General features: G+C 48.6%; 1 protein-coding gene across 8 annotated transcripts in view; it reads left to right on the top strand.

The window, feature by feature from the left end:
- klc1a (kinesin light chain 1a) overlaps positions 1-13219 on the top strand; it is a 185082-nt gene that overhangs the window by 29137 nt on the left and 142726 nt on the right. For 2 of the 8 annotated variants that reach the window (XM_070879307.1, XM_070879311.1), the window contains exon 1: positions 11454-11493. The exons of 2 other annotated variants lie outside the window; for them this stretch is intronic. In XM_070879307.1, coding sequence (XP_070735408.1) covers positions 11486-11493 — 8 coding nt within the window. In that variant the 5' untranslated portion in view covers positions 11454-11485. Of the gene's footprint in view, positions 1-11453; positions 11494-13219 lie in introns of those variants that run through there. 4 more of the 8 variants (XM_070879314.1, XM_070879313.1, XM_070879312.1 and 1 more) reach the window with 3 other exon arrangements.

The following is a 13219-nucleotide window of genomic DNA, read 5'->3' as shown; positions in this document are numbered from 1 at the left end:
GGCCAATGGTGACTCCAGAATGATGTTGATGGGGGATTTGGCGATGGTAATGCCGTTGAATGTCATGGGGCAGTGGTTATATTTTCTCTTGATGGAGATAGTCTTTGCCTGTCATTTGTGTGGCGCGAATGTCACTTGCCACTTATCAGCCGAAGCCTGTATCTTGTCCAGGTCTTGTTGCATACGGGCATGGACTGCCTCATTATCCGAGGAGTTGCGACTGGAACTGAACATTGTGCATTCTGACCTTTATGATGGAGGGAAGGTCATTGATGAAGCAGCTGAAGATAGTTGGGCCTGGGACACTGCCCTGAGGAACTCCTGCAGCGATGTCCTGGGGCTGAGGTGATTGACCTCCTACAACCACAGCCTTTGTGCTAGGTATGACTCCAGCCAGTGTAGAGTTTTCCCCCTGATTCCCATTGACTTCAATTTTACTAGGGCTCCTTGATGCCACACTTGGTAAAATGCTGCCTTGATGTCAAGGGCAGTCACTCTCACTTCACTTCCGGAATTGAGCTCTTTTGTCCATGTTTGGATCAAGGTTGTAATGAGGTCTGGAGCATACAGTTTTTTTTTAAGTACTCAGTGCAAATTACAGCAATTGACTGCAGCTGCCTAGGCCCAAAGCTCTGGAATTCCCTCCAGACACCTCCATATCGCTACACCTCTCTCCTCCTTTAAGATGCTCCTTAAAACCTATCTCCATCACCGTATGTGATTCGGTGTCAAATTTTGTTTGATAACGCTGTTGTGAAGCGCTTTGGGATGTTTTACTATATTAAAAGCACTATATAATTGCAAGTTGTTGATTTTTTAAAAATTTGTTCATGGGATGTGGGTGTCGCTGGCAAGGCCAGCATTTATTGCCCATCCCTAATTGCCCTTGAGAAGGTGGTGGTGAGCCGCTGCAGTTTGTGTGATGAAGGTACTCCCACAGTACTGTTAGGGAGGGAGTTCCAGGATTTTGACCCAGCTACAATGAAGGAATGGCGATAGACTTCCAAGTCAGAATAGTATTTAAAGTCCATAATAACATTAGTGCTGATCAAAACCGATGCCATAGGTTAGGAGTCCTGGAGTAGTGTGCCTGACTATTGCAAAGATTTTCCAAATGAGTCATTCAGCCATTGCCTGTTACTAGCTTGTAAAATCATTCTGCCTTAGTTGCAGTGGATTCTGAAAGGAAACATTACAAGGAATTGGAACATCTTTTAGTCCATTGAGAGGGTGGTTGTCCTTTGAGCAGTAAGCAAAATTTGATACAAATAGTTTTTTGTGCAGTTTATGTTTTCTTGTTATGTACTGTGTGAGAAGTAGGGCCATAACAATTAAGTGCTTAAATTGTGAGGCCAATATCAATTCTTACAGATTTTGAAACTGAAAATTAAATTCATGTTGCTGTTATGTCCTACTTTTGCTTCCTCCAGTCTTATTTTTCAAGCTTTATGTACTAGTTAAGTTTCTAAGCGCATCATTATACTACATAAATTAATTTGAGATTAGTGCCTGCTGAAAGCAGTGAAGAGCTGGCAAAATCAAGTTATGGTGCTGGTCCCCATGTTGTTCTCCGGCCAAGGAAAATGGACTGTGCATCGAACAATGGATCTCCACTACATATGAAAATTTTCAAAATGAAGTATACAGACTTCCCACCTAGTCTGACTGTGAGTGTGAGGATGTTCTAAACTTTATTTATGAGTTGTAGTTATACTGCAACTGTTGTGAAATCAAAGCAGTATGAGATTATCTCTTGTCTCACTGTGCATCAAATGTCTTCATGGCCAAAATACTATGTAATGGAAATGTAAAGCTAGAACCAATTTGCAGGTTGTGCAATATAATTGGTCTATAAATGAGGGAGTTCTGTTCATTTTATTTCCAGACATAGTCCATTGCATTGACAAGCTCCTGTCATTCCAGTCCTACATTTGCATTCCTTATGTAAAATAAAAATCTGCAGTTTTGAAGTACCTGTATAAAATTGTCTGAATAGTATTTTCGTCTTTTTATAATTCCGTTTGAGAAAATAAAATTGACTATATTTCAGCTAATTATTCAAAGCAATCTGGTGCACTTTCTTTCTGCACTTGGTTCTGTCTCTAATTAGAGTGTTCATAAAGTGCTTATAGTAGTGCACTGTACTTGAAATGTATTCATCTCCAATTAACTTATCCTCTTCCACAAAATCAACTGGAAATGTTTTTCAATTATTAAATATGCAATTATAACTGTAAAGTCCTTAGTCTCTGGCACAAAACCCACACGAGGCACATTCTATGGACTAGGTCACTCTATGACCTGAACCTTTATTCACAGGACCAAGAAGTGATGACGTGGGACCTCCCTTTAGATATCTGGATGACCAGGTAAGGAGTGTCTCCCACAAGTTCACCCTCTGTGGTCAAGGTGTGCATTGCTTAAGTATATACAGTATTGCAGTGGTGTTACATAGAGGTTACATACATGACATCACCTCCCCCCTCCCCCCCCAAAGTTTTATTGGGATCATAGATTAAGTCTTTCAGGTGGTCTACGCTCCCTCGTGGAACGCCGCAGTTGGGGCTCTGGTTGTTGAGCCTTGGCGTGAGTGTCTGTCACCTGTGGTGATTCCGGCCAAGCAATGTTCTTGTTGCTCGTTCACTGGCGGTGGTGTGAGCACCATCTTATGATCTTCCTCAGGTTCCTCAGTGTCTATGCTGAACCATTTTTTTTATTTGGTCCAAATGCTTACGGCATAGCGACCCATTGTTAAGTTTAACCACGGTGACCCTGTTCCCCTCTTTGTCTATTACAGTACCCTCAAGCCATTTGGGCCCCACGGCGTGATTGAGGACAAATACGGGGTCATTTATTTCTATACATCTCCCCCTTGAGTTTCGGTCATGGTACTCGTTTTGGGACTGGCGCTTGCCCTCAACTATGTCGGTCAGGACTAGGTGAATGAGGGACAACGAGTTTTGAGTGTTCGTTTCATAAGTAGCTCAGCGGGCGGGACCCCAGTGAGCGAGTGCGGTCAGGACCTATTGGCCAGCTGGAGGCGCGATAGGCGGCATTGAAGGGACGGTCCTTGAATCCTGAGCATGTCTTGTTTAATGATTTGGACCGCACGTTCCGCCTGGCCCTTGGAGGCTGGCTTGAACCGTGCTGTCCTGACATGGTTGATGCCATTGCCCAACATGAACTTCCGGAACTCGTAGCTTGTGAAACATGGACCATTATCGCTAACAAGGATGTCCGGCAAGCCGTGGGTTGCAAAGACTGTACGTAGACGCTCCACAGTAGTGGATGTCGTGCACGAATTCAAAATGATGCACTCGATCCATTTCGAGTACGCATCTACCACAATGAGAAACATTTTTCCCATGAACAGGCCTGCGTAGTCTACATGAATACGTGACCATGGCCTGGTGGGCCAGGGCCACGGGCTGAGCGGGGCCTCCCTGGGGGCATTACCCAGCTGGGCACACATCGTGCGCCTGCGAACACAGTGTTCCAAGTCTGAATCAATTCCCGGCCACCAAACATGTGACCGGGCAATGGCCTTCATTAGAACGATGCAAGGATGCTCACTGTGGAGTTCCCTGATGAATGCCTCACTGCCCCTCTGGGGCATGACTATCCGGCTGCTCCATAGTAGGCAGTCAGCTTGGATGGAGAGCTCATCCATCCGCCTGTGAAACAGTCTGACCTCTTCAGGGCATGCTCCGTGTGCAGGCGCCCAATCCCCAGTCAGGACACATTTCTTAATCAGAGATAGGAGGGGATCTCTGTCCAGATTTTGATCTGGCGGGCTGTGATGGGGGAACCTGCGCTGTCAAAGGCATCAAAGGCCATGACCATCTCAGCGCTTTGTTCCGCTGCCCCCTCGGTGGTGGCCAGTGGAAGTCTGCTGAGCTCGTCGGCGCAATTTTCGGTGCCTGGCCGGTGCCGGATGGAGTAGTCATAAGCAGCCAGTGAGAGAGCCCATCGCTGTATGTGGGCTGACGCGTTGGCATTGACGGCCTTGCTGTCTGACAACAGGGATGTTAACGGCTTGTGATCCGTTTCTAATTTGAACCTCCTGCCAAAAAGGTACTGATGCATTTTGTTTACACCATAGACACACGCGAGTGCCTCCTTCTCAACCATCCCATATCCCCGTTCTGCTTGAGAGCGACCTGGAAGCATAAGCCACAGGTTGTAGTTGGCCCTCAGCTGCAACATGCACCCGACCCCATAGGACGATGCATCACATGTCAGAACCAATTTCTTACAGGGGTTGTATAGGGTCAATAACTTATTTGAACAAAGTAGGTTCCGTGCCCGATTGAAAGCCCGTTCTTGACAGTCCCCCCAAAACCAATCACAATCCTTACGCAGGAGCACGTGAAATGGCTCCAACAAAGTGCTTAAGTTCGGCAGAAAGTTAACGAAATAGTTCAAGGGTCCCAGAAATGAACGCAACTCCGATGTGTTGCCGGGCCTGGGCGTTCGTCAAATTGCCTCTGTTTTGGATTCGGTGGGCCGAATCCCATCTGCAGCAACCCTCCTGCCCAGGAACTCAACCTTAGGAGCCAAAAACACACATTTAGACTTCTTGAGTCGCAGGCCTACCCGGTCCAGTCGGCGTAGCCCCTCCTCCAGGTTGTGGAGATGTTCCTCGGTGTCACGACCCATGATGAGGATGTCGTCCTGAAATACGATTGTTCCAGGAATGGATTTAAGCAGGCTTTCCATGTTTCTTTGGAAAATCACGGCTGCTGATCGAATGCCAAACGGGCATCTGTTGTAAATGAACAGTCCTTTGTACGTAGTGATGGTGGTCAGTAGTTTAGATTCGTCGGCCAGTTCTTGGGTCATGTAGGCTGAAGTGAGATCCAACTTGGTAAACAGCTTGCTGCTTGCCAGCGTGGCAAAGATCCTCCGCTCTCGGGAGCGAGTATTGGTCTTGTAGGGACACCCGATTGATAGTGGCCTTGTAGTCGCCACAGATCCTGACCGAACCATCTGCTTTTAGGACGGGAACTGTAAAGTCCTGTCCCCTCAGTACAGATTCACACGAGGCATGTAGTGAAGTCAAGGTCACTCTGGACCTGCACCTTTATTTCACAGCTCTGGAATGCTGCACTTGCCCAAGACCTGTCCTTGTATACCTGTCTCTTGCAAGTGCATCCCTGGTGGTAAGGTCTGCTGGTGGTTACAGGTCATATCTTATTACAGTCATGAAAAGCATACAGTTATATATAATAATGTAAGATACGTGACATCACCCTCCCCCAAGGTCTTATTGTCTTTATAGGTTCAGTCTCTCAGATGGTCTACGCTCTCGCGTGGAGCGTCTGAGTTGTGGTTCAGTTGTTTGCCTTGGTGTTTGTTTTTCTTTGGGTGTGGTTGCTGGTATCTCGCCTAGGCTGTCTGTTGGGATTGCCCTTTCCTCAAGTTGTTCCCTCTGTCTGTCCACCAGGTGTGGTGCGAGTTCCACATTGTACCGCAGTGCTGTTGGTAAATCTGCTTTTGACTTGGTCTACATGCCTCCGGCAGGTTTTGCCATTGTCCATTTGTACTACCAGTAGCCTGTTTCCTTCCTTACCCGTTACTGTCCCTGCAAGCCATTTGGGACCCCTGCCATAGTTTAGTACAACACTTTGTCCCCTATCTCATTCCATCTCCCCCCTTGAATTTCTGTCATGGTACTCAGTCAGCTTACGGCGCTTTGCCTCAACGATTTTGTGCATGTCTGGGAGGATTAATGAGAGCCTTGTTTTTAAAGTCCTTTTCATCAACAGTTGCGCGGGGGGATCCCAGTCAGTGAGTGCGGACGAGATCTGTATGCCAGCAGCAGTCACGACAGGCGACCCTGCAGCGTGGGACCTTGGATTTTAAGCATGCCTTGTTTAATGATTTGCACTGCTCTCTCTGCCTGGCCGTTGGAGGCCGGCTTGAACGGTGCCGTCTTGACGTGATTTATGCTGTGGTCAATTATAAAGTCTTGGAATTCTGCGCTGGTGAAGCACGGATCATTGTCACTGACCAATATGTCAGGGATTCCGTGCGTTGCAAACATGGTTTGCGAGGCTCTCCACAGTGGTGGAGGTTGTGCTCGAGCTTAAAATGGTGCATTCGATCCACTTTGAAAATGCATCTACAACTACGAGGAACATTTTGCCCATGACGGGGCCCGCATAGTCTAAGCGCACCCGCGACCACGGTTTGGTCGGCCAGGGTCAGGGGCTCTGTGCAGATTCCATGGGGGCATTGCTGAGTTGGGCACAAATGGTGCACTTTCGGACGCAGGGCTCCAAGTCCGTGTCAATACCAGGCCACCAGACGTGGGATCTGGCTGTGGCCTTCATGAGAACGATCCCCGGGTGCTCGCGGTGGAGCTCCCGGACAAATGCCTCTCTGCCTCGCAGAGGCATGACTACTCTGCTGCCCCTCATCAGGCAGTCTGCTTGAAGTGATAGCTCATGCATGCGCCTGTGAAAGGGTTTTAATTCCTCGGGGCAGGCATCGCGAGCCTCTGCCCAGTCAGCGGTTAGGACACATCTTTTTACTAAGGATAACGTGGGGTCGCTGGCTGTCCAGGCTCTGATTTGGCGAGCCGTCATGGGCGAACCTGTGGACTCAAAGGCATTGATTGCCATGACTATCTCACAGTCCTGTTTGTCAGACCCTTCCGTGGTCGCCAGGGGTAGCCTGCTGAGCGCGTCGGCACAGTTGTCTGTGCCTGGTCTGTGCCTTATGGTATAGTCGAAGGACGCCAGTATGAGTGCCCACCGTTGAATTCGCGCCGAGGAGTTGGCGTTTATTGCCTTGCTCTTGGATAGGAGGGACGTGAGGTTGGTTTCTAACGCGAACTTGGCCCCGAAAAGGTATTGGTGCATCTTTTTGACACCGTACACGCATGCCAGCACCTCCTTCTCTACCATTTCGTACCCGCGCTCCGCCCGCGAAAGTGACCTGGAGGCATAAGCTATGGGTTGTAATTTGCCCGCACTATTGACATGTTGCAAAACGCACCTGACCCCATACGCTGACGCATCGCATGTGAGAACGAGCTTTTTACCTGGGTCAAAAAGTCAAAACACTGTTGGAACACACAAGATTGCGTGCCTTATTGAAGGCGCATTCCTAGGCGTCCCTCCAAAACCAATCGCACCCCTTCCTGAGTAGCACGTGGAGAGGCTCCAGCAGCGTGCTTAAGTTCTGCATAAAGTTCCCAAAGTAATTGAGTAGCCCAAGAAAGGCGCGCAGTTCTGAGACATTCCGGGGCCTGGGTGCCAGGCGAATTGCTTCTGTTTTGGACTCTGTTGGGCGGATTCCATCAGCGGCAATCCTTCTGCCCAAAAATTCAACCTCTGGTGCGAGAAACAGGCACTTGGATTTCTTGACTCGTCGGCCTACCCGGTCCAACCGCTTTAGTACTTCCTCCAAATTACGGAGATGGGAGTCTGTGTCCCTGCCCATGATAAGTATGTCGTCTTGAAATACAACCGTCCCCGGGATGGACTTGAGCAGACTCTCCATGTTGCGCTAGAATATGGCAACGGCCGACCTGATGCCGAATGGGCATCGATTGTACATGAAAAGGCCTCGATGTGTGTTGATGGTGGTGAGTAGCTTGGATTCCTCGGTCAATTCTTGCGTCATTTACGCAGATGTGAGGTCTAATTTTGAGAAAAGTTTACCTCCAGCCAATGTGGCAAATAAGTCCTCCGCTCTGGGCAGCGGGTACTGGTCCTGTCGGGAGACTCTGTTTATGGTAGATTTGTAGTCCCCACAGATTCGTACGGATCCATCAGGCTTCATGACTGGGACGATGGGACTTGCCTAGTCGCTAAATTCCACAGGTGATATAATGCCTTCCCGCAGAAGTCTGTCTAGTTCGTGTTCAATCTTTTCCCTCAACACGGGGTACAGCTCTGGCCTTGTGATGGACCAGTCTAGCATCCTGTGTGATATAGATTTTGACTTTGGCCCCTTTGAAAGTGCCCACACCTGGCTGAAAGAGATGTTCAAATCGCTTTATAACTGTTGACCAGGAGGTCCGTTCCTCTAATGACATGGCATGGACATCATCCCATTTCCAGTTTAGTTTTGCCAGCCAGCTTCTCCCCAGCAGTGCTGGGGGGTCTCCGGGGACAATCCCACAGGGGAAGTCAGTTCACTGTTCCTTTGTGTGTGACAGAGAGCATGGTGCTGCCGAGGACTGGTATGATTTCTTTGGTATAGGTCCTTAGTTTGGTGTCGACTCGTGAGTTTTGGTCTGTCTCTTTTATGCGGCCACAGTTCAAATTGTTGAGCGCCCATGAGAGATTGACTCGCTCCCGTATCCAGCTCCATGTTGACAGATATCCCGTTGAGTAGGACCCTCATCATTATAGGAGGCGTCCTGTTGTAGGAGCAGCGGCCATTGATCGTGTTGACCCGTTGTACATTGGTGTCCTGGGTACTGTCCCCACCATCTTCTGGTCCGCTTTCCGACCCATCCGATTTGTGTACCAGCCGAGCTGCCGTTTTTTTTGCACATGCGGGCCAAATGCCCTGTATATTCACAATTTCTGCAAATAGCCTGCTGAAATCGACATCCCCTTGACGAGTGCCCACCCCCACACCTCCAGCACAGACCTGTTCCATTGTTCAAAGAGTTCCCAAAGAATGGGCTGCGTCTGACTGATCTCTCTTGAGCTTCTCTCGGGTTGATGAGGTGTGAACAGCCGTTCCTGTGGCCCTTGATGGCTTCTGCCTGCTGTTGAGAGTCTGTTCTCCCGGTTTTGTCTGTGTGTGGGGGCAGCAGCTTGTTTAGTGCTGTGAACTTCTTGTTCCGATATTTCGTTAGTTGTCGTACCTGCATTATAAGTCAACCTCGTTTCTTCTTCCCCTACCAAGAATGTCTGTGCAACCAGTGCTGCTGCCTCTAAGGTCAGGTTCTTGGTCTCTATGAGCTTTCGGAATATGCCTGCGTGGCCTATTCCTTCAATGAAAAAGTCTCTCAGCATTTCTCTCCTAAGTTCATCGGAGAACTCACATAAATTAGCCAACCTCCGAAGTTCCGCCACGAAGTCGGGTATGCTCTGGCCCACACAGCATCTGTAGTTGTAGAACCTGTGTCTGGCCATGTGTAGGCTGCTCGCTGGCTTCAGGTGGTCTCTTACCTTGTGTGCTCAATTCTTCAAATGACTTGCTTGCTGGTTTCTCTGGTGCCAACAGATCCTTCATTAAAGCGTATGTTTTCGAGCCACAGCTGGCCAAGAGATGGGCTCTTCTCTTGTCTGCTTTATCGTCGTCTAACCAGTCTTTGGTTACAAAGCTTTGCTGGAGCCTTTCTATAAAGTCCTCCCAATTGTTTCCCACATTGTACTTTTCATCTGATCCGTTTTTCGCCATTCTGTGGATTCTGTAATCCTGTAACTCGTCGCCACTGTCAAGTCCTGTCCCCTCAGTACAGATTCACACGAGGCATGTCGTGAAGTCAAGGTCACTCGGGATCTGCACCTTTATTTCACACTTCTGGAATGCTGCACTTGCCTGAGACCTGTCCTTATATACCTGTCTCTTGCAAGTGCACCCCTGGTGGTAAGGTATGCTGGTAGTTACAGGTCATATCTTATTACAGTCATGTATAGCATGTTAGGATACAGTTATATATAATAATGTAAGATACATGACAGGAACGATGGGGCTCGCCCAGTCGCTGAATTCAACGGGCGAGATGATGCCCTCTCTCAGCAAATGGTCCAATTCGCTCTCAATTTTCTCCCGCATCACATACGGCACTGCTCTGGCTTTGTGGTGCACTGGTCTGGCATCCGGGGTGATGCGTATCACTACTTTGGTACCTTTGAACGTCCCGACGCCAGGTTGGAATAATGACTCAAATTGTTGTAGGACTTGTGAGCACGAACTTCGCTCCACAGATGACATTGCGTGCACATCCCCCCCCCATCCCCCGCATTTCCAGTTCATCTCAGCTAACCAGTTCCTTCCTAATGGTGCGGGACAATTGCCCGGGACAATCCAGAGTGGCAGCCGGTTCACTGATCCATTGTGTGTGACCGCCAACATTGCACTGCCTAGTACTGGAATGATTTCTTTGGTATACGTCCGTAGCTGTGTCTCAATCCGTTCTAGTTTGGGTCTACTGGCTTTGTGTGGCCATAGCTTTTCGAATTGTTGAATGCTCATGAGTGACTGACTGGCCCTTGTGTCCAGCTCCATGCGTACAGGGGTGCCGTTTAATAAAACCTTCATCATTGGTGGCGTTTTGGTATATGAGCTGTGAATGTTTGCCACATGAAACCGCTGAACTTCAGCGTCCACTGATTTGCCCCAAGAGTCATCCTGCATCACAGACCCCTCCCCTGGTCCATCCGTCTCGTAAATTAGCCTGGTTACAGGCTTCCTGCACATTCGAGCTAAATGGCCACTGAGGTTGCAATTTCTGCAGACGAATTGTTGAAACCTGCAATTCCTGGCAGAATGTTTGCCCCCACACCTCCAGCATGAGCGAGATTCCCATTGTTGTGAACAAAGGAGCTATGACCCAGCATTCCTCACTGATTGTCCCTTTAACTGCCCTTGAGTACCCTGTTAGTGGGTGTCAATGGCCCCATCCCAGACCGCATTGTCCACTGTGATGGCGTAAATGTCCGTTCAGCCTGCCATTGTCTCTGTTGAAAACCTGCTCTGGGGCCGATTGCTGCCTGGGGTGCGTTGAACTGCCCTTGCCTGCCTGCGGGGCTCTGAGTCGCATTTATGATATTGACTCCCTGATCCCTTGCCACGTTGGAAAAATTGCGCGCGTATATTATTTTGGTTTCCTCCTCCCCCGCCATGAAAGTCTGAGCCATCAACGCCGCCGCTTCCAAAGTCAAGTCCTTGGTCTCAATTAACTTTTGGAAAATCCCCGCATGACCGATGCCCTCAATAAAGAAATCCCTTAACGTCTCCCCCCTGCAGGCGTCTGTGAACTTAGAGGCTGGCCAAACGCCGGAAGTCCGCAACGAAGTCCGGTATGCTCTGTCCCTCACGACGTCGGTGGGTATAGAATCTGTGTCGGGCCATGTGTATGCTGCTCGCCGGTTTGAGGTGCTCACCGATTAGTTTGCTGAGCTCTTCAAAGGTTTTGTCCGCCGGCTTTTCGGGTGCTAGTAGATCCTTCACGAGCGCATAAGTCTTAGGTCCGCAGCGAGTCAGCAGATGTGCCCTTCGCTTGTCGGCCGCTGCATCACCCAGCCATTCTTTCATGACAAAGCTCTGCTGGAGCCTCTCAATGAAATCGTCCCAGTCCTCACCAACACAGTACCGTTCCTCTGTGCTACCGGTGGCCATTCTCGTGGGTCGTTGATTCCCGTTTCTTGTCGCCAATGTAAAGTCCTTAGTCTCAATGGCACAAAACCCACACGAGGCACATTCTATGGACAAGGTCACTCTATGACCTGAACCTTTATTCACAGGACCAAGAAGTGATGACCCTGCGTGGGACCTCCCTTTATATACCTGGATGACCAGGTAAGGAGTGTCTCCCACAAGTTCACCCCCTGTGGTCAAGGTGTGCATTGCTTAAGTATATACAGTATTGCAATGGTGTTACATAGAGGTTACATACATGACAATAACCAGCCAAATTGGAGACATTTTGCAAATTAATGTCGGCAATACAGGTGTGACATCCGGAAACCTCTGGACCGAGGATGTTCTGGATTCTGGGTATTACTGGATTTCGGAACGTCTTTGCCTGGGCCGAGGTAGATGCGGGGGGGGGGGGGGGGGGGTGGGTGTCGGGGAGAGTGGTCGGGTGGGGCGAGGTCAGTCGGACCGAGGTAAGGGGGGGGGGGGGTGTCGGGTCAGGCAGGCGAGGGGACCGGCGAGGAGAGGGGGTGTCAGTCGGGGCAAGGTAAGTGGAGGGGGGGGTGGGGTGGGTCGTTCGGGGTGAGGTAAGGGGAAGGGAGGTCGGCCGGGGCGGGGTCGGTCGGGCTGATGCCAGTGCAAGGGTCGGTTGAGGCGGGGGAGTCCGGATTTCGGGACATTTTCTGGTTTCCGGATGACCCCGCCACAGATTGGCCCGGTGTCCGGATTTCGGAACATTCTGAATTCCGGTACTACGGATTTCAGACACTCAACCTGTAGTTCTCTAAGAACCAGTGCTTCAAACCAAATTTTCTTTTGATCATTACATTGTGACATGTAGCAACTAAACTCTGTTCTCCACTCCCAGTTTAGGTAGTTTACTTTATTGTTGTCCAGCAATAAATATGCTCTGCATAAATATGCATCAATTTATTGTGTACTTCTTGTGCTGAATTGTGGGTTTCTTGTAACATGTCCTGAAGAAGTAGATTAATATTGCAATCTGTGACCACTTAAAAAGTTTAAAAAGCCATAGCCACAAATAACCATTTATTTTAGATACAGATCTATTCTAAACTATCCTAATATCTAAAAATACCTGTCAAACTTTGGAAAAAATCCTGAAAGACAGGATAAACCTACATTTGGAGAGGCAGGGATTAATTAGGGACAGTCAGCACGGATTTGTTAAGGGAAGGTCGTATTTGACTAACCTGATTGAATTTTTTGAGGAGGTAATTAAGAGGGTCGATGAGGGTAGTGCATACGATGTAGTATATATGGACTTTAACAAAGTTTTTGATAAGGTCCCACATGGTAGACTGGTCATGAAGGTTAAAGCCCATGGGATCCAGGGAAAAGCGTCAAGTTGGATCCAAAATTTTCTTGGAGGTAGAAAGCAAAGGATAATGGTTGATGGATGTTTTTGTGACTGAAAGGATGTTTCCAGTGGGATTCTGCAGGACTCAGTACTGGGTCCCTTGCTTTTGTGGTACATATCAATGATTTAGATTTGAATACAGGGAGTATGATTAAGAAGTTTGCAGACAACACTAAAATTGGCTGTGTGGTTGATAATGATAATGAAGAAGAAAGTCATGGGCTGCAGGAGGATATCAATCTACTGGTCAGGTGGGCAGAGCAGTGGCAAATGGAATTTAATTCAGAGAAGTGTGAGGTAATGCACTTTGGGAGGGCTAATAAGGAAGGGTATACACATTCGGCGTAAGGCCACTTAATCGTGTAGATGAACAAAGGGACCTTGGAGTGCTTGACCACAGATCCCTGAAAATAGCAGGCCAGGTGGTTAAGAAGGCATATGTAATGCTGCCTTCATTGGCCGAGGCATAGAATATAAGAGCAGGATGCATAAATTGTATAATACTTT

This window comes from Pristiophorus japonicus, chromosome 4, assembly GCF_044704955.1.
Source record: "Pristiophorus japonicus isolate sPriJap1 chromosome 4, sPriJap1.hap1, whole genome shotgun sequence".
In the NCBI taxonomy this organism is placed as follows: domain Eukaryota; kingdom Metazoa; phylum Chordata; class Chondrichthyes; family Pristiophoridae; genus Pristiophorus; species Pristiophorus japonicus.
This window is presented reverse-complemented; position numbering and strand designations above follow the sequence as displayed.